The sequence below is a fragment of the Pseudorasbora parva genome, chromosome 6, assembly GCF_024679245.1.
Source record: "Pseudorasbora parva isolate DD20220531a chromosome 6, ASM2467924v1, whole genome shotgun sequence".
Lineage (NCBI taxonomy): Eukaryota > Metazoa > Chordata > Actinopteri > Cypriniformes > Gobionidae > Pseudorasbora > Pseudorasbora parva.
In genome coordinates this window covers 10,201,290-10,223,535 of record NC_090177.1, presented here as the reverse complement: position 1 = coordinate 10,223,535, position 22,246 = coordinate 10,201,290, and the positions used below count along the sequence as shown (strand labels likewise).

Below are 22,246 nucleotides of genomic sequence, written 5' to 3'. Positions count from 1 at the left end.
TTGTTCTTATAACCGTAACTTTACCTTTCTGACATCAGGGAAAGCTTTTGGACAGAAAAAGAAATAGCACATGAAAAATATTGAGAAATTTTTCCCCGTTATACACTACTGTTTAAAAGCTTGAAACGTTGAAGTTGTTTCAAAAGCGGAAAAATAATTACATTTTAATTAAAGATCATGAATCTCATGAAACATTTATTGAAGTAAACCAAATAAGTTAGAATTTGATGTTGTTTTTAAGCTTCTGAAATGGGCACAAGAACACAGTACAACTCACATGGTTCTGTTTGGGCTTTCAGGGCTGGATGGCGGGTTTTCTCCATCAGTCCTCCAGTCGTCTCCAGCGACGCCGCTCTCTTCACAGGCCGTCTGTGAGCAGAAGCTGGCGTACCGCTGGTCCTGTGAGAAGATTGGCTCTGTGACATGGAGCTCGGATCTCTTGCTGATGTTTCTGTTCGCTGCTTGCTGCCAAGGGAACCACTGACAGCCCACCGTACCCGAGCCAACGACAGGTTTCTGGTCTGGAGATGCCTTTCTGCTAACGCTTCTGCCTCTTTGACCGCAGTCTGCCGGATTTTCCTTTGCAGTCTGTGCAGTTTTGGACTCTCTCCGGGTCTTGTGGCTGGATCTGAAGTTGAAGCATGTGATGGTACCGTGCATGCTGTCTCTGGCTCGACTCGCCCTGCTCTCCGACAGGTCGGGCACAAGCTCCCGCTCTTCTTGTACTGGGGTGGGCGATAAGACCAAATATGAGAAATTAGATGCATCACAGTGTAGTTATTCTTGTTAATAAAAAGAACAATTAAGCAACGTACACATATTAGAAGAAGTACAGCAGAAGAAATATACAAATATGGAAGCTTATTTCTGCCATGGTATAAAAAATAAAAAAGGTAATTATGATGTTTTAAAAAAAAATATTATGTGGCATAAACAAGAGCATTGTGAGACGTAAACTCAGAATTAAGAAATAAAAAAAAAAAAAAAAAAAAAAAAAAGATTCGCAAAATGAGAAAAAGCCCAAATTGTGAGATTAAAAAGTCGCATTTCTGTATTCTGCAGTCAAAAACAAAAAAATAAAACAAAGAACTGCAAGATTTAAACTCAGAATTCTGAGAAAAGGTCATATTTGTAAGAAAAAAGGCTGAATTGTGAGATCAAGATAAATTATTTTTTTTTGTGTGACTGAATCAACAAAACAAAATTGTGAGGAGGAAATAAAGTCAAAATTTCAAGATGTAAAAAAAGGCTGAATTGTGAGAGAAAAAGTTGATACCTTTTATTTTTTATTTTGTAGCAAAAAAACAACAACAACAAAATAAAGAATTATTCTGTTGGGAATTTTAAAGGGGGGGTGAAATGCTGTTTCATGCATACTGATATTTTTACACTGTTAAAGACTTGGAATCCCATACTAAACATAGACAAAGTTTCAAAAGTTAAGGTGGACGTTTGATGGGAGTATTTCTTTGTCAAAAATACTACTTCCGGTTAGTCATAAGTTTCGGCAAGTTTTTTGAGATCATGCGTCCCCTTTGACGTTAATGGGGGCGGAATTTCCTTGTATGGGCCTTACGGACAATTCTACCGGAAGCGCGTGAGAGAGAGCGAGGGAGAGAGCGAAAGCAACAGGCTACGCCCATCAAAGCGCTGGCTTGTAGGATGCTAAACAGGTGATGTGCACATAACAATGTCACCAAAAAAGTGCGTTTTTGGTTGCCAGACCAAGACAGTCCTGCACAGATTCCCCAAAACCCCGCGTTAAGGCAACAGTGGATGTAATTTGCTTTTCCGGATCAGCAACTGAGTTGCGCGAATGTTTATATCTGTTCGCTGCATTTCGGTGCCGACTGTTTCATAAACAAGGCCCAGCTCGACGCCGGATTTTCCCGATCGCCTAATGCTGAAGGATGGAGCAGTCCCAACGATAAAGGTCCCAACGTTAGAACCGCAGGCGGTGAGTAAGACTGCTTCAAATGTCTGTGTTTTTGCCTATGCCCATCAAGTAGCCCAAACATGATCACGTATAGCTAATTGATCAATGGAGCATGCGATGTGTAGTGCGTGTAAGTTACATTTGTTTAGCTGGCCACTATATGTGTAACTTTATGTTTGTGTATTGTAAAAGCACTCCAAACAACAATACACAAAGAGTGGGGAAATATGTTGAACTAAATAAGCGCGCTTCTTCATTCAAATGCGCTACTATTCCGTGTCTTTCTATGTAAACACTAACTAATCCTGCTGTGCAAAACCAGTCCGCTTACTGTCTACACAAACCACGCGTAAACACACAAACACACGTGCACAACTGCACTTCCCACATGTACACCTTCAAAGACAAAAATACGACGATATAATTCAAGTATAAATATGTAAATAACACAAGCCGCTAAGCATATTATATAGTTAGTGTATAACTTGTACCACATAGAGACGTCCTGCTCTAGTCGTTTTTGCTGCTGCTCCTGTTCAACTGCAGCCTCTGGGTCTGATTCCGGATCATAGATGTATGGCTGTATCTGATTAAAAGCCATATTTTTATTTTGAATAAAGTTTTTTTCCCGCTGTTAGGGATGACGCACTCGACTCAACACAATAGCAGCGCGCTGCTGCACATGTCATTATTTAGCTCCGCCCACACGACACGCCCCCACCCGCTCAGCTTTTTTCGGAAAGACTCGGAACAGCGCATCTTTCTTATATAATTATAAAAAAAATAAAGACTTTTCGGAGATATGCAGGATGCAATGCTACTCTATAGGTACTCAAGATTGACATGACACTGACTGAAACTGAGTGTTTCACCCCCTCTTTAAAAAGTACACTCAGAAAAAAAGTCAAAATTGCAAAATGCAGGCTCACAATTTGTTGTGAACTTTTATTTGGGAGTAAAAAGACTGAATTGTGACTTTTTTTCCATTTATTTATTTATTTATTTTATATCTTGCAGAGACGCTCCTCCTCACCTGGAATCATCTCTGGCCAGTCAGAGCCTCGTCCGGCGGTTGTCTGAGCCCCTTCCAGAAGCGCCAGTCTCTCCTCCAGCCGCTGCCGGACCTCCTGACAGTGGATCCAGGCGGTGTTCCACACCTGCAGAGCCCTGGAGCTGGAGCACGCCTGCGCTCGCACGTCCTGGAAGTGCTCTGGAGAAAACTCGTCTAACCTCTGCAGGTGAGCGTGAAGACGGCTCCAGCTCTCCTCATCTGGGGAACAGCAATAATGCTCCTGTTCCAAAAATCTGCTGCAGTCACTGGCCACGGCTGAGGCCTGGGGAAAATGATGGATGACTTTGTTTTTTTGAAGGGATTTTTAGCATTATATGGATATAAAGTCTAATCCCAGACAATATTTGATTAGAAATGAAATATTGTGCTGATCTCAATATTTACTGCAGGTTCTAACAGGTCACATTTCGTTGTTGAACTGACCCCTGGTTAGTTACTAAAAAAAGTAATTAGCAACTTTGTTGGTTGCAATTCAATTTCCTATTGCCAACCAATCAAGTTGCTAACAGGTTAGCGACTATGGTTTTGGGAAACGCACCCCAGATGTATTTTTTAAAAAAGGCAGGTTTGTATTTGGTGAGTAGTTATAACATAAAACACCAGATGGCAGCATGATCTCACGATGTGATTTTTCACTAAGTTAGCCTGTTCAGCTGGTGGTCTTAAACCTGAAAGAGAACATGCATTTTGGAGCACGTTATTCATTACTGTTCATTTTAGGTAAGACATTAATACTTTTATTCAGAAAGGAAGCATTAAATCAAAACTAAAGACATTTATAATATTACAAAAGATTTATATTTCAATAAATACTGTTCTTTTTTATTTTTTGTTTTCATCATTAGATCACTGTTTACACCAAAATCAATTAGAAACAAACTAAACTTTTTGTTATTATTATTGATAATAATCAGAAATGTGTTATGCGACACTGAAGACTGGAGTAATGACGCTGAAAATTCAATGTTAACTATTGTTACCATAAATTTACATCAAAGTAATTTACATCATATGAAGGATTGGAAAAATTTAAGATTTTAATTTTTTTTAAGACTGATTACTACCTCTTGTCTAACTGCTAGTTGGTCAAACTAGTTCTTAAACCTACCCTGTGTGATATTTTCCCCATCTAGCGGTGTAAAGGTATGACCATCCAGTGAATATTAGTTTCTGTTCCTCTCAATTCTGATTTTGTTTTGATTCCTACGGTGGCTGATTTAGTTCAAGATTAACATGGCAATCCCCCTCTTCACATTCAAGATGGTGACATCGTGCAATCAAGTTTTAAAACGCGAAAGGCGAAGCTTGAATTTACGGGTATGTCCCTCTTTGGCTAGTTTACTTTCATGCCTTTTTAAGGGGCATGTCTACTCTGAGACCTCAGTGTAAACGCCCACTGCTGTGATTGGTTGTTGTGAGACTTCAGTGTAAACGCCTACTGCTGTGATTGGTTGTTGTGAGACTTCAGTGTAAACGCCCACTGCTGTGATTGGTTGTTGTGAGACTTCAGTGTAAACGCCCACTGCTGTGATTGGTTGTTGTGAGACCTCAGTGTAAACGCCCACTGCTGTGATTGGTTGTTGTGAGACTTCAGTGTAAACGCCCACTGCTGTGATTGGTTGTTGTGAGACTTCAGTGTAAACGCCCACTGCTGTGATTGGTTGTTTTGAGACCTCAGTGTAAACGCCCACTGCTGTGATTGGTTGTTGTGAGACCTCAGTGTAAACGCCCACTGCTGTGATTGGTTGTTGTGAGACTTCAGTGTAAACGCCCACTGCTGTGATTGGTTTTTGTGAGACTTCAGTGTAAACGCCCACTGCTGTGATTGGTTGTTTTGAGACCTCAGTGTAAACGCCCACTGCTGTGATTGGTTGTTTTGAGACCTCAGTGTAAACGCCCACTGCTGTGATTGGTTGTTTTGAGACCTCAGTGTAAACGACCACTGCTGTGATTGGTTGTTTTGAGACCTCAGTGTAAACGCCAACTGCTGTGATTGGTTGTTTTGAGACCTCAGTGTAAACGCCCACTGCTGTGATTGGTTGTTTTGAGACCTCAGTGTAAACGCCAACTGCTGTGATTGGTTGTTTTGAGACCTCAGTGTAAACGCCAACTGCTGTGATTGGTTGTTGTGAGACCTCAGTGTAAACGCCAACTGCTGTGATTGGTTGTTTTGAGACCTCAGTGTAAGCGCCCACTGCTGTGATTGGTTGTTTTGAGACCCAGTGTAAACGCCAACTGCTGTGATTGGTTGTTGTGAGACCTCAGTGTAAACGCCAACTGCTGTGATTGGTTGTTGTGAGACCTCAGTGTAAACGCCCACTGCTGTGATTGGTTGTTGTGAGACCTCAGTGTAAACGCCAACTGCTGTGATTGGTTGTTGTGAGACCTCAGTGTAAACGACCACTGCTGTGGTTTGCTAACATCTTTGTATATGAAATCGGAAAGTATTAGCCTAGAAATCTAGACGCACCCTATAGCGGCAGTGTCGTCTAGCAACTCTCAATTCACTTCTGAGCTGTAAACGCCAAACTCTTGTCGGGCCAATCACATCGTGTATAGAGTCGGTGGGCGGGGCTTAACATAATGACGGCCGAGTTGTGCTTGCGTGCTTCTAGTAAACACAGAAACTGGCGAATGGCGGTCTTTCGAATCAGCTTTGACCGCGACTCTGGAAGACTTGGAGTTAAGCTTTTCTCTGAGAAAAGAACAAAGAACGGCACTGAAGTCATTCTTAAGAAGGGAAGATGTGTTCGGAGTTTAGCCGACCGGATACGGCGAATGTTTAATCTGTCAACGAGCTCTGCTTCACCTTCGTTGCTCTGGTTGGTTGTAGCGCTATCCTATCGCGTGCTGAGGGAGTTTGAAAGACAACCGTTTATCCCGCCCCTCAGATTGAGCTGTCTATGGTGAGTTTCCAGACCAAACATCTTGATGTGGGTCTGGATTGTCAGGCTAGCTAAGTATGAAACTCTCTCGAAATTTATATATATTTGTGTGCATGTGTGCGTGTGTGTGTAAAATACAAATTATACATTTATTTATTGAAAATAAATAAACACTTTCCTAGCATTAGGATCCTTTGGAAATTAATGTTATTTTTAGTCCAGTGATCCTGTATCTCTTCTCTCCTCGTCATCTCACTAACACTCCAGTGGGCGGAGCCAAAGATCCACTGATGAAGATCTTCTTTCACCACTCATATCAATCAATCAATCAATCAATCAATCAATCAATCAATCAATCAATCAATCAATCAACTTTATATAGCTCTTTTACAGTGACGATTGTTTCAAAGCAGCTTCACAGTGTCAAACAGGATAATATTGCAACAAAATCTGATTCGGCTGTACAGTGAAAACAGTGATGTTATCAGCTTATTTTAATTGATCATATAGCAACAATGTTGGCAGATCAGTGGTTTATAGAATTAAATAAGACCTAATTAATTAATTTTGTTTGTATATTTAGTTGAATAACTTGGATCATAATTTTAGTGTCCCCAACTGAGCAAGCCAAGCCAAAGGCGACAGAGATAGGTCATAGATAGGCATTCCACAACCAGCCATTTTGTGAGATTAGTTTCAATAAAATGGTTTCAATAGAATGTGTTTTTGGACTAACAAGGAAGTTTTCTGTTCAGAAACCTACAGGATATTCATATAGTATGATGACCTCTTTTTTTTTTTTTTTACTGTAGGAAAATTTGTTTTCTCAATTCATGACCCCTTTAATATACAGTATTTCACTAAGTTTATACAGCTGGCCCCTGACTTTCTAAATGAAGTCATAAAAAAAGTATCTTCCAAAATGTTAAGTACAGATTTATTTACGTATGAATTAAAAACCTTTTATTCGAAAAATCCTTTGGAGAAAAGTTCAGGTGAATTAGCCTTCTGATGTTGGCTAAAACAATTACATTAAAGGCCCAACCAACAATGAAAACTAAAAATATAACTAAAAAGATATGCTGGCATCTACACCAGTGGACGTTATCATTCTGTTTATTCTAAGGGCGTGCTTGTCTGTCACTTTAAATGCTCAACCTCATTACAGCAGGATAGATTTTTATTGGCTTACAATGTTATTATTGTTCATCAGCTGGATAAAATCATTCCGAAAGTGATTCCAGCGATATCGTTCCTGTGCCGTTATAGTTGCGGTGTGAACTCTGCTGTTCTTTAATGAGGAATGATTTTTAGAATTATCTTTACGCTGTATATATCGTTATTTTTATAGTTATCCTCTTTGGTGTGAACGGGCCTTAAGACTGAACAGCAAAACTGCTTTGCTGTCAAGTCTTGAGTGTCACCAAAAAAACTGTGTAGAGGTAGAGGAGTAGAGGTGTGTGTGTGTGTGTGTACATGTGTGAGGGAATTAGAGTCATGGTGGAAGCTAACTGGAATTGATTGTAATAAGCTATATGAATGTTTTGGTTTTAGTGTATATAAAAAGTATGTGAAAAAATGAGCAAAACTGTCAGACGTACCCTCTCGCAGAAGTGGCAGATGTAGACCATCATCCCCATCTCTTCACAGCAGCGCTCGGCCCGCGACAAAAAATCAGCCAGGCTGGATTTAAACATGGACACCATTCTGTGAAACACCTCCGTCTCGGGATAGTTTGGCCCCTGCACGCCTTCTGCATCGGACACCAGCATCATCGCCTGATGCTTTCGCTCCTGATATTTGACCAAAAACACACGATTAAACTGCAGATTTTTTACCGCTTCAAACACTCTTAGAAAAAAGGTTCCATATGGAACTGTAAAGGGTTCTTCTGCCAGGCGCTTCATACATAGAACCTTAGGGGTTCCATCGTGGAATCATTTTATGGCATTAGTTTGAAATAATTTTGTTTTATGAATAAAGCAGCCTGCAACCTGCAACCTGCTTTATCACAATAACTTGTTAAAACATAAGAGTAATATGCAGAACCCTAGGTGTCAAGAGTAGAGGTAGCCTGGCTGCCAGCCAAACTTAGCCCCACCCACAACATTTTTAGGTCGGGCAGTTCGGTCTGGCCTCGCTCCATAAAGGAATAATTATCTCCGAACAGAAACTGTTTGGACCAATGAAATCATCAGGGCGGGCTTTAGACGATGATGGACAGATGATCAACAGTAACGTAATAATGCACGTCATCAAAGGGGCTTGGATTATATTTGTTCGAATCCCAAACGGAGAGCTTGTTTGTATATGCATTCACCTTCACTATTTCTCTCTGAAATGATGATCATGTTGGTTAGTACTCTGTGTATCATTAAAATCTTTTTTTTTTTTTTTTTTACAACACTGGAGTCCGGCAAAGATTGTTTATTCCAGCGCGTGTGCAGACAGGGTTGCCAAGTTTTTACAACAAAATCCGCCAGCTACTAGCCCTAAACAATAGCTTCTCGGGGGTTCTCTGGAAAAAATGGTGTTTGGGGGGTAAAATGTGTGTTATTTTGGCAAGGTTGCCTGCTAAAATTCGCACTCATGGGTCTATATATCACATAATAGTTGCTTCAACCCGCGGACATAGAAAACAACCCGTGGAAAAAAAACGTGGACTTGGCAACACAGTGCAGTTGAGCTCTGTTGACATTTGACACCTAACCTTATGCGTCCCTTCGTTGCTCTGATTGGTTGTAGGTCTGTCCAATTGAGGTCTTTCCTGGTTCAGTTGAAACGCCTCATAATCACAGCCCAATGGAGCAGTTTCAGACTCATATTCTGACTAGAATTGAGTATGACCACGTCAGGCTAGAGTAGAGCTGTCGTAATCGCACAACGCGACAATCCAAACAAACACTTCTTTATTAATCCACAAAGCAGCATACAGGAGATCACAAGAGCAAACGAACACACAACCATATGAAACAAAGACAACACTGGACAATGAAACAAAGGAAACCAAGGGCCTAAGGCCACATCCATACAAAGCCAGAGCTTTCCCTAATCCAATCTTTTTTTTCCTCGTCTCCAGAAATATCTGCGTACACACGAAACCACTGAGACTGACGCAAAACAATGTAGTATACATGCCAGACCAGCATGTGGAACCGTAATTTTGCCACAGAGATGACTTGGAACATGCGCGAAACGTGGGGTGAAGACATCACCATTTCACAGAATTTACGGATTGGCAGTACGCACGAAAATGCAAGGGTGTCGTTTTCAGATTTATCAACAAAAAAAAAAAAAAACATGTTTCAGGCTCACAAAATGCTGGATCCATGTGGATAAAACACTGAAACAATTCAACATTTTTACGTATATGGCTAAACGCATCTCCTTGTGGACCGGCCTTAATACACAGGGGAGTAATCAAGGTAAAACAGAACAGCTGCATCAACCAAATAACTACCAGGGAGACTAATAATGATCAGGAACACTGAAAAAACAGGGAAAGCGGAACCAAAACACAACGGCTCAGTCTGAAATCGCATACTCTCCTGAGTTGGTTCTTTTTCTGAATTACTTCACATCCGCTAAAAAAGTGTATTCTATATAGTATGTGTGTTTGTAGTATGAATAGTCTGTGTACTGCATTCGCCATGTTGTCATGAGCACATGACCTACCAGCATCAGTTGTGTCACTTCACAAATCCTTTCCCACGGCCTCATGGGATAGTAAAGTGTCCATCTATCTGTCGCTCACTGTTTTTCATTATAGTTAGTACACTATAGTACTGGTGAAGTATGTGATTTCGGGTGCGGACAAAGAAACTAAACATACCTAACTACACGTTACAGTAGGATTCTATATAAAACACCATTTAACTTTCAAGAGTGCATGTTTTTTTTCTGAAATATTTTAGTTGGATGGTTGTCCTTAAAAAAAAATTCAGAATGTTCAAAGAACATTCAAAAGTATTGTTTCCACAAATGCTGATAAAATTGAATGTTTGAGAGAATGTTCAGAAATGACGTTTCCATAACCTAATAGGAACGACAGTCTTAGAACATATTTTTGTTAGGTGGGATAATGATTTTATAACATGCATAACATGAGAAGATTAGTTTTAATCCTCAAATGAGTCCCTTCTTGCAGCAGCACAGCATACGCTTCTTGACTTTCACTTACGTTTGCTTCCGAGAGAAAAGCTTTGAAACTCTGCAGTGTGTGCTGGATTCGTTCACTGGAGTCGTCCACAGATTCAGCCTGCAGGAGCTGCGCTTCTCCTTCTGTGTCGAACCATTCCTTAATCTGCAGACAGACACACTTACTGAACTCTTCTGAATGCCAGAGATCAAATAATGAATGTACAAACCCCATTCCAAAAAAGTTGGGACACTGTACATATTGTGAATAAAAAAAGAATGCAATCATTTACAAATCTCATAAACTTATATTTTATTCACAATAGAATATACATAACATTTCAAATGTTGAAAGTGAGACATTTTGAAATGTCATGCCAAATATTGGTTCATTTTGGATTTCATGAGAGCTACACATTCCAAAAACACAGGTAGCACAGCACAGGTTGGGACAGGTAGCAATAATACGCTGGAAAAGTTAAATGTACATATAAGGAACAGCTGGAAGACCAATTCACAACTTATTAGGTCAATTGGCAACATGATTGGGTATAAAAAGAGCCTATCAGAGTGGCAGCGTCTCTCAGAAGTCAAGATGGGCAGAGGATCACCAATTCCCCCAATGCTGCGGCAAAACATAGTAGATCAATATCAGAAAGGAGTTTCTCTGGGAAAAAATTGCAAAGACTTTGAAGTTATCATCTTCTAGAGTGCATAATATCATCCAAAGATTGAGAGAATCTGGAACAATCTCTGTGTGTAAGGGTCAAGGCCAGAAAACCATACTGGATGCCCGTGATCTTCAGGCCAGTTCTTCCTGGAAAACTGAGACACCATGTCATCCAGACTAAAGAGGACAAGGACAACACAAGTTTTTATCAGCGCTCAGTTCAGAAGCCTGCATCTCTGATGGTATGGGGTTGCATGAGTGTGTGTGGCATGGACAGCTTAAACATCTGGAAAGGCACCATCAATGCTGAAAGGTATATCCAAGTTCTAGAACAACATATGCTCCCATCCGGATGTCGTCTCTTTCAGGGAAAACTTTCCATTTTCCAACATGACAATGCCAGACCACATACTGCATCAATTACAACATCATGTCTGTGTAGATGAAAGATCCGGGTACTAAAATGGCCAGCATGCAGTCAAGATCTTTCACCCATAGAAAACATTTGGCGCATCATAAAGAGGAAGATGTGACAAAGAAGACCTAAGACAGTTGAGCAACTAGAAGCCTGTATTAGACAAGATTGGGACAACATTCCTATTCCTAAACTTGAGCAGCTTGTCTCCTCAGTCCCCAGAGGTTTGCAGACTGTTATAAAAAGAAGAGAGGATGCCACACAGTGGTAAACACTGCTTTGTCCAAACTTTTTTGAGATGTGTTGATGTCATGACATTTAAAATAAACTTATTTTTCCCTTAAAATTATAAATGTTCTCAGTTTAAACATTTGATATGTCCTCTATGTTGTATTCAGAAAAACATATTGACATTTGAAACTTCCACATCATTGCATTCTGTTTTTATTCACAATTTGTATAGTGTCCCAACTTTTTTGGAACCGGGTTTGTACGCTACTGTTCAAAGGTTTCATTAACACGTTTATTGAGCATGGATGGATCAAAAGTGACAGTAAAGACATTTATAATGTTACAAAATATTTCCATTTCAAATAAATGCTCTTCGTTTGACCTTTCTATTCATCAAATAATCTTGAATATCATGGTTTCCACTAAAATATGAAGCAGCACAACTGTTTTCAATACTGTTAATAATAAGACATGTCTTGAGCATCAAATGATCATATCAGAATGATATCATTTGACACTGAAGACTGGAGGAATGAAGCTGAAAATGCAGCTTTGATCGCATTTTACAATATATTCACATAGAAAACTGTTCATTGAAATATTTCACAATATTACTGTTTTTACTGTATTTTTAAATCAAATAATTACTGCCTTAGAGAGCATTGGATCATTTTTCTTTTGTAAACATAAAAAAAAAAAAAAAAAAACTTACCTACCCAAACTTTTGAACTGTAGTGTATTGTGGCCTAGCTTAGGGCATATATATATATATATATATATATATATATATATATATATATATATATATATATATATATATATATATATATATATATATATATATATATATTTACGTTCAGTTTGTCTTTTGTGAGCAGCTTTATGATTGTACCTTTGCAAACCTAGACTCCATCTCTCTGAGCTGTAACAGGAAGTCCAGGTGCTGCAGGGACATATTGGACTTCCTGGCCAGCACGTGCACCTGCTCCTCCATGGCGTTGTACAGATGTGTGACTGTGTCAATCACCTCACTGTGGGAAAACAGATTTACTCCATCAGGAATCATCATCAATATCAAATGCATGATCAGTCGAATCTACAGAATCTACACTTTCATTACTGGTGATTTCATCCATCACATCAAATGCAGTTTCTAGTGATATTTGAATACTTTAATTGCTTAGTCATTCATCTTGCTCAAGTTTGAGATTGAAGTGTGTTGAAATGTGTCTTTACCAGCTCTGTTCACAGTGTGACGACCTCACATCAGTTTCCCGCCTCATCCTCGCCAGCATGGCTCCGCCTCCCCTCTGCAAGCCGACCAATCGCGTGTCATCCAGCACATCCTTCATTAGAGCTCCCTGCTCGTCGATGCACTGTTGCACATCCTGATTCCACACAAGCATTTCTGCCATTTTACATATTCACAGAGGTATGTGCATCATCTTCAAGTAATAACAGCATGCTTTTATTGATGAAATTTATAGATGAATGTAGTTTGGAGGCATTCAGTTCAAGACAGGTCGAGAGCAGATATAATGCTTAACTTGCCTGCACTGTGTCTATTTTATGAACACCTTCCAGTTTTTTTATAGCTGCCGATAGCAGAGCGGATGCCTCTGTCAGGTCTGACACGAATGGATACAGTTTCTGTGACATAAAAAGTGGTGCATATTGAAATTAGCTCATTTATTAAAACATATAATAATATTAATAATAATGTGATATGTGTATAATAATAACTCATAGTAAATATTGCAGTATTATCTTTTAAATATAATAATTAAATATAATAATATACATATAATATTAAACAATAATAAAGAATAAATATAACAAAACATTTTTTTTAATATAATGTAATTTAATATAATAATGTTATAAATATAATATATTTGACAATATTATAATAAAAATAATAAAATATATATTACAGTATCATTTTACATATGATTTAATATATTTTATTAATACTATGGCATGTTGTTAAATATTATATTATAATTGATACACTATTTTTTTATAAAATACTAATTACAATACAATAATAATAATAAAAGTGTATTAATATATATATATATATATATATATATATATATATATATATATATATATATATATATATATATATATATATATATAATTATTATAATTTAATGTAATAAATTGTTATTATTATTTTATTATTATTATTATATATTTTATATTATCATTATATTTATATCATACTAATTAAATATGATTATTAAATTAATATTTTATGAATATAATGTAATGAAATATTATCAATTATAATATTATATTATTAATTATAATATAATGTTATAATTGATCATAAAATATAATTATATTTCAATATAAGATCATATATTATGAATTATTATATAATTAAATTATAACATTATATTATTAAATATGCTATAATGTTATAACTGATCATGTAATTTAATTATATTTCAATATAATTTCATGTAATATTATAAATTATTATATAATTAAATATCTTATATACACAATACTAATAAAATAATAATAATAATTATTAATTGAATATTTTATTAATAATGCTGGTAGGAATCAGATTGGCTGGCTAAACAATAATGTACCTGATGGATTTGTATCCAGTCACAGTGATTGTACGGTAAGGAGCCGTGTAGAGCCGCAGTAAGCTGACTGACGTCCACTACTTTATGTAGAGCCTTAAATGACGTCACTGTTTCCATCTGCAGAGGGTTGAGAAGATCCAAGTGTGTTAGAAATAATCGTACTCACACAATGATAGTATAAAGAGAACCACTGAAGCCAGGTGTATGTGTTCAATTATAGGAAAAAACACAACTCTTCTGACCATAACGCCGGGCATTTTCTCCTGACTGTGGATTCTGTCTTTATTCACTAGCAGAAGAATCCAGTGCACAGCACGAGCATCCTGTTCCTGTGGACAATGCGCAAGATTTAGAGCTGTAATATTTATTTGTATATGTTTTTCTCAAGCTGGTTTTAACCCAAAAACACACACCCACCTGGACCATCAGGAGAGCTTTAGCAAACTCAGGATGTGGCGGCTTTTTCCGTGCGTCAAACACCACCGTCATCCCTACATCTTTCACCTCTTTCCTAAAAAAACATATGGTTAGCATGCAATTTCCTGGCTGATATAATGCGTATAGTATGTCATTTAATGGTAGCAAATTATACACTGATCAGGCATAACATTTTGACCAACTGACAGCTGAAGTGAATAAGACTGATCATCTCTTCATCACAGCACCTTTTAGTGGGTGGGATATATTAGGCAGCAAGTGGACATTTTGTCCAACATTGTGTTAGAAGAAGGAAAAATGGGCAAGCGTAAAGATTTGAGTGAGTTGGACAAGAGCCAAATTCAGATCATCTCCAAAACTGCAGCTCTTGTGGGGTGTTCCCGGTCTACAGTGGTCAGTATCTATCAAAAGTGCTCCAAGGAAGGAACAGTGGAGAACCGGCCACAGGGTCATGGGCGGCCAAGGCTCATTGATGCACGTGTGGAGCGAAAGCTGGCCCGTTGTGGTCCGATCAAACAGACGAGCTACTGGAGCTCAAACTGCTCAAGAAGTTAATGCTGGTTCTGATAGAAAGGTGTCAGAATACACAGTGCATCTCAGTTTGCTGTCTATGGGTCTGGATAGCATATATTAGGAAGGTGGTCATAATGTTATGCCTGAAAGTTGTATGTCCACAATTGCTGAAAACATTTATTTTACACAATATTCTAAATTACCTTGAAAAAAGTTTGAAAGGTGAAAATGTGAATTATTTATTGACAACGCTAGCCTATAAATCTAGACGAACCCTAGTGGCAGCAAATCTAATTTGCCGCAAGTGTAGTCTAGCAACTGGAAGACTTGGAGTTAAACTTTTCTCTGAGAAAAGAACAAAGAACGGCACTGAAGTCATTCTCAAGAAGGGTTCGGAGTTTTGCTGAGCGCATACGGCAAGAGTTTAATCTATCAACTAGCTCCACCTTCGTTGCTCTGGTTGGTGTAGCGCTATCCTATCGCGTACAGAGGGAGTTTGAAAGACAACCGTTTATCCCGCCCCTCAGATTGAGCCCTGTCTACAGGGATGTAGTGGAGGCTAAACGCACGTAAACGCCGTTTACGCACCTCCCAAAATTCAGAAATAGCGTTTACCCACCTCCAAAGTGCGTTTATCCACCTCTAAATAGAGTTTATCCACTTCTAAATAGATCATTTTACTGACTCGGATCTTTGAGTCTCGTTCAGCAAAATGAACCAATCTTTTCTCTTCCCGTCTCTATGGGACTGACAGGAAGAACAAAAGACTCGGATCTTACCTGTCGATTCAGAATCAGTCCCGAGTCATATTAAAGATTCGTTCAAAATGAACAAATCACTCTCTAGCTGTGTGCCAAAGTAAAGTGCGCGCAATTCGAAGGCCGCATTTGAAGTGCAATTACGTCATAGCGGCACTACGAAGACTGACCCAATGTGAAGGCTGCACCCTCTGAAGGCCGCATTTGAAGTGCCATTACGTCACAGCGGCACTACGTAGGCTGTCCCAAAGTGAACACTGCACCTCTGAAGGCCGCATTTGAAGTGCGATTGCGTCACAGCGGTGCGACGAAGGCTGCCGCAATTCATGAGCGACTTCAAAATGCGCCCTTCGGTTCTCAGGCAAAGGAAGGGTACATCAGATGGGACCTTCCCATAACTTCGCAGCCTTCCCTATCCCAGAATTCATAGCACACTGGTGAATACAGGATTTGACTGGTCCGCATTCCCGCGGCACTCGATCAGACTCCAGTTAAAGACGGTAGCGGTCGGTAACTCAAGTGTAACTTAGCCTGGGTAGGCTACTATTGAACACAACAGCGCAAGCGCTAGAAGTTAATAAAACGTTCAACGTTAGTGCATTCACACAGTTCCCAGTTCCCTGCCCTGAGTAAGATAAACTTTAATTTCCCAAGTTTTAAATGCTATTTATTTCTCAACCATTATTATCTCAAGAAGAGGAAACAGTCCATTATCACCCTTTTCGCTGTTTCTTTTTTTCCCATACACTTTCTTTAAATAGCCTTCAAAATATAGTCTGCGCGGCGCTGTATTTTCGTCCTGCTCCCGCTATTCCGCACCATTCCGCTTGCGCAAAATTCACTACGTGCTCCCCCGCTATAAATTATTTTATTCCCGACCCGACTGATCCAGCTAAATTTAGATTTTGTTTCAAGAATCTATCTTTTAAATTTCCCTTACAGAAAGAGAGACACTGGATAGGAATTGTCCGTGCAATCATTTATTTTTCTTACAGCCTAGGCTGTAGCCTATGTCAACACCGTAACTAAAACAAATATCACAGAAAAATAGGCTAAATCAAATGTGACATCTGTCACTCAGAATTATAAGGAAAAATACAAACAAACGAAAACTGCTGACTTAGATGCTAAAATAAAGTTTTTTTTATATATATATATGAATGAATGAATGAATGAATGAATGAATGAATGAATGAATGAATGAATGAATGAATGAATGAATGAATGAATGAATGTTCACTGACGACGGTCAACGAAACATCGATCCTCCAAAGGCTGAATGCGTGGCCGACACAGAACAATTTAAATGGCTAGCTTATTATTTTTTAGGCAAGTTATTTGTAAATTAAACGAACTGCTATATTGTTCATTTTCGTTAACTTCAAACGTAGGCTAAATTAAAGAGAAGTGGTTTTTCTATTGCCTAGCTATTGTTTATTTTTGTAATGCACGTTATAATTTGTAGCTACATTAAACACATTTATGTTTATACATAAATTTTCTTGTCATGTAATTTAAAATGTGTAAATGAAAATAAATTGGTCTATTAGCCTACGTAGGCTTTTTACAACTATAGCCTATTTATAGACCAATAAAATAACTTAAGTTTAACATTAGAAACAACACATTTTTATTATCAGCCAAACCAGAAGAAAACACTTTTCAACACTTTCATTGCGCTGAGCGGGAGAAGCTGGAGCTGGACCGGGATGGGGAATAATGCACTATAGAGACTCTGGTAAGGCCTGAGCGGGACATCATCTTCTGGGATGAGTGCATATTTCCACTGTCTGCAGCTTTGCGGGGCTGAATCGGTCGACGGCTGCATGGCATGCCATAAAAAATGCATCTGAGATGATGAGTTGAATAAAAATAAGTAGGCCTACTTAAAAAAAAAAAAAAAAAAAAAAAAAAAAACTTGGACGTATATAGGCTAAATGTTTAAAATATATTGTAACAGTTACATTTAACATAAGAAATAAACTGTTAACTAATATTTGCAATTTGACAATATTTAACCGGCTACAGATTTACATGCTTATGGTCCAGCCCATCGTCGCAGGCTTTGAAGCATGTCAAAACCCAATAGAAAGCTTAAAAAAAGTATATATATATATATATATATATATATATATATATATATATATATATATATAAGTAGTAGTATATGCTCCATTTCTCTTTTTAACATCTCCTCACGAACGTCCGCTGTCAGTTGTCAGAACCTGCTAGCCCATTAACGGCGCTTTGGTTCATTGTTGCCAAGTCTGAATGAGGTTGCATTTAGGCTACTGTTGGTTTGGGGTGTTTGTGGCCTATAGTCCACATGTTAAGTTGTCTTTACTTAAGCAATATTTCTACTGCCCGCGCCCCGCATTTTGGGATATTTTGGCCCATTCTGGCTGTGATTCCGATACTTTTGAATAACAATTGGAGGGGTTTTATTATTCAGACCTGGCAACCCTGTCCCTCGGTTCGCCCTTTGTGCCGCTTCGTGCACTTTGAAGGCGTGGCCTGGTCTGGCCTTCGAAGTGCGCACCCTTCACTTTGGGACACAGCTCCTGAGACATAATAAAGATTCGTTCAAAATGAACGAATCACTCTCTGAGACAACTCAGTAGTCCTGAGTCATATTAAAGATTCGTTCAAAATGAACGAATCATTCATGAACGACACGCAATCAAGATTCAAAAATGGATATCCAGAAATGTTCAAAATGACAATTATCCATTTGTAGTACATTTAATGAGCTTGTGACACTTTTCAATCACTTTTCAAGTGGACAAAGAGGCACTCTGGACATTGTTGTGATATTAATTAATCACAGGCAGCTGGTTTAATGTAGAGAGCATGTCGAAACCCTGTAAAAAAGCTGTAATGATGCAGTGTATTTTGTGTTCAAACAGAACATTTTTGGTTTTATTGTTTTTATAGTTTAGCAAAATCGTCTGTTAATGTCGGCAGCCATTAGGCTACACTTGTGGAAACTAAAGTCCAACTTATATTGTCATTCTTCTGTTGATTACAGAAACAGAGTTTTCTTTAAATTAAAATATGTGGGACTAAATTCATCCTTCTGTCGTTAATCTGCACCTGCCTCATTAGCAATTGGCAAAAACTGAAATCGACAACTATTTTGATAATCGATTAGTCGGCTTAAGTAATTTTTTAAGACAACAGTCAAATTCTTTGATTCCAGCTTGTTTAATGTGAATATGTTCTAGTGTGTTCTCTCATATGTGCTCATATTAGCCACCTCGTTTTACTACGAATTGCCGTGAGATCGGGCTGCATACACCGGTAGGCAGTGGCCCACCTTACCGTGACCACGATGCAGTCACCCAGAATTTATAGTTTACCCACCTCTTTTTTTACCACTACACCTCTGCCTGTCTATGGTGAGTTTCCAGACCAAACATCTTGTTGTGACTTGTTGTCATCTTGCCACAAACATCTTGTTGTGGTTTGACTTGTCAGGCTATGACAATGTTATTGAATATAGTCAAATCTATCAATCTGGCTAATTTATCAGTATTTTACAGTTGTGTGTGTGTGTGTGTTGTACCTTGTGATGGTGTGGAAATACAGCAGGAGTTTGCAGATCTCCTGGCTTGAAATCGGTGCAGACGTCCAGTCCTGATGATCTCCGTAAGTCTCCAGAACTGCTCGGCCTGAGCGGTCCTGACCACCTGGAGGAGGAAGATGAGGTTAGACGGACATTCCGCCATGGGTAACGCTTTCATGACTGCAGTCTGGGATCATCTGTCTTCACATTTTAGTTATTTATTTAAAATACATTCACATTCATGTATTCATTTATTTATTTTTATTTTACATGTATGATTAATTAATAAAACATTATTAATTTAAATGTATTTATTTAAATTTGTCTGTGTATTTGTAAAATATTTATAATGTATTTGTACACATAAAAATATGTAAATGTTTTTACTTTAATTAAAACATATTTTAATTTATTTTATTTAAATGATGTTTAGGTTTAATTAAAATAATTATTGAAAAATATTATTTATTATAAACTATTTTATATATATTGTATATAACTTATGTATAAAACAGTACAGTAATACAGTATATTATTTACATGTATTTATTTTAATAAATACTTTTAATTTGAAAAACTTTATACTTATATAGATTTATTTAAATATTTTTATTTATTTTAATATCATTTGTTTTATTACAATATTTTTTTGTAAAAATAGGATTTATTTTAAATGCCATTCATTTTTATTATTAAAATAGTTATTGACAAAATATTATACATTTGCATACATAAAAAAATAATCAAAAGTTTTCTTTACAAAGATGATTGCCAATAATAGTTGCAAAATTTAAAATAGTAGCATTTAATGCAAAGAATTACTGATTAATTATTTTCAACTCATTCTTAATGTTGCCACCAAGACTATCACAAATCATTTTACAGCCATATGTCACACAAAACCAAATGTTTTACATGATCAAAAGAAGTTGTAAGACTTGTAGTTCTATAGTGTAGTTCTGACTTAACTGGCCAAACTACATTAATTTGACAAGAATTTGGCAGAAATGTTTGTGTTTTTTACCTGTAAGACACACGATTCCTGCGTGAAGAAGGCCATCAGCTTTGAGTGAAGTAGGAGTTGATGATCTGGATGGTGGTCTCTCAGTTTCAGCTTGCGCTGAGGCATCTGAAAGATTTATCCGTGGTCCAGTAACAGGAGGAGACTGAGTGTTTGGGTCCTGAGCGAGATCTTCAAAGGAATAAGTCAACATGCATTAAAAACATGTTCAAAAAGATTGTTTTGCTTTTAATAAGCTGATCATAAGGACTATAATATCATGTCTTTAAATAAAACATATTGAGCATATTTGATGTGTTCCCTCTTTTTTCTAAGATTAGCATCTTGCCAAGAAGAAACAGAATCCAAACCTTGAGTCACGAATCGTCGTCTGTTTAACTTCGGAGACACAAGTCCAAAAGTGGTGGTCTTCTTCCCTGAAACCACATGCAGCCTTGGGATCATTTCTAAGTAGCTGCTTCTTTTCGCCTCATTTGTCTGTCCTTGGATAACAATGTGGCATTTCTCAGACGTCCCAACCACAGGTGGAGTAAAACGGTCCTGAGAAACATTCTGAGTTTGCTCCTTATGCCCTCCGCTGGAGTAATTACCCAACCGATCAGGTTTTGAAGAGCTGCAATGATCGGGAGTTTCCTGAGCTGGTTCAATGGGACGCTCAGAACTTTCTTTGGGTTTAGTGGGTGCTTCCGTGAACCGACATTTTTGCACTTTGGTCCCTTGTCCGTGTTTCCTCTGCATGCACGGCGTACAGGGTTCCTCTGCAAACCTCACGGTTCGCACACAAGCAGTTCGGTCCCGAGGAGCCCCGATGGACCTCAGCAGAGGAGTATGAGGTTGAGCCCATGTCTGTGAACATCCTTGAGTTTCTTTGGTAAGGTCCATTAGAGCATTGCAGTTGCTTACAAAACTGCTCTTACTTCTGCTGTCCCAGGTGTTTGGAGACACCCAACCCACTGGCCGCATCCCAGACTGAGCTGGATCCATTTCAGAGTGTCTGGAACTGCTGCTGCTATCTACCAAACGCAAGGACACTGCTATACCATCCCGTGCAGGACAAATCCTCGTCTCAACAGAAAAACTAGTAGGTATATGTGGATGGCACAAACTCATAGACTCCTGTTGGCTTGATGGAGACGAGGAGGCCATACTCCGATTGTCCTCGAATTCAGGGTTGGCCACCTCTTCCCAGGGAACTTTGACTATGCCCTGCTCGGTTTTGAGGACACAGCGAGCCAGAGGCGTTCCATGTCTCCCGTCATTGAGCTCCCGAAGCCAGGCTGCAGTGAAGATGCTGGAGTATGAGGTCTCGGGTATTAGGATTTCCTCCAGCTCACGTTCCTCCACCTCCAAAAGGCTCTGGACCACGATGCGGACAGCCTGGTTCGCAAACGGTACAACCTGCAGGTAAAAGTCTCCGGGTTTGAGCAGCAATGGGTTAACGGGAGCAAGCTGGATCACGATGCGATCCTTTAAACACAAAGGCCACCCGGCACAGCTGAACACCCTCTGAGAGTATGGAGCCTGTTCAGGACACACAGATTTCAATTTGAGATTAGGTTAAGATTAGAATTGGTTGCTTAAATGTTTAAAAATGCATACATTTCACACTGCAGGAACTTTCCCCATGAACTAGGGACTTTGGGCTGGTACTCTGTGTGTTTTGACCACAAGGACCAGGGTCTAAATCAGGTGTGGGAAACGTTGGTCATGGAGGGTCTAAATGAAGTTCCGGGTACAATTTTCCCCCTTAGAAAGTCCCTGTTCTTGAGATCGTACTTTTTCAATGTTCAGGAACTTTCGGGTTGGGACTTGGGCACTGAACATGGTGATTGGGTGACTCCACCCAGCATTTTATTTCAACCGCCATTTTTAAAAGTCTGTTGTGGTGCGTGAAGTAAGAGTTGTTTGCTATTCAAATCAACAATGGAGTTTAAAAAAACATACTACAGATGATGAAGTTCAGGCTTTATTACGTTTCTAGCAGGAACTGGAAAGTCGT

At 38.6% G+C, this 22,246-nt stretch overlaps 1 protein-coding gene across 2 annotated transcripts in view; it reads right to left on the bottom strand.

Moving 5' to 3' along the window:
• si:dkey-65j6.2 (pleckstrin homology domain-containing family G member 4B) overlaps positions 1 to 22,246 on the bottom strand; it is a 60,415-nt gene that overhangs the window by 28,297 nt on the left and 9,872 nt on the right. For both annotated transcript variants that reach the window (XM_067445555.1, XM_067445556.1), the window contains exons 3-15: positions 20,598 to 21,768; positions 20,251 to 20,418; positions 19,227 to 19,350; positions 14,370 to 14,463; positions 14,195 to 14,281; positions 13,953 to 14,069; positions 12,898 to 12,996; positions 12,583 to 12,734; positions 12,239 to 12,377; positions 10,074 to 10,196; positions 7,495 to 7,686; positions 2,970 to 3,270; positions 278 to 725 (exon numbers count right to left, since the gene is read on the bottom strand). In XM_067445555.1, the coding sequence (XP_067301656.1) occupies positions 278 to 725; positions 2,970 to 3,270; positions 7,495 to 7,686; positions 10,074 to 10,196; positions 12,239 to 12,377; positions 12,583 to 12,734; positions 12,898 to 12,996; positions 13,953 to 14,069; positions 14,195 to 14,281; positions 14,370 to 14,463; positions 19,227 to 19,350; positions 20,251 to 20,418; positions 20,598 to 21,768 (3,215 nt within the window). The remainder of the gene's footprint in view (positions 1 to 277; positions 726 to 2,969; positions 3,271 to 7,494; positions 7,687 to 10,073; positions 10,197 to 12,238; positions 12,378 to 12,582; positions 12,735 to 12,897; positions 12,997 to 13,952; positions 14,070 to 14,194; positions 14,282 to 14,369; positions 14,464 to 19,226; positions 19,351 to 20,250; positions 20,419 to 20,597; positions 21,769 to 22,246) is intronic.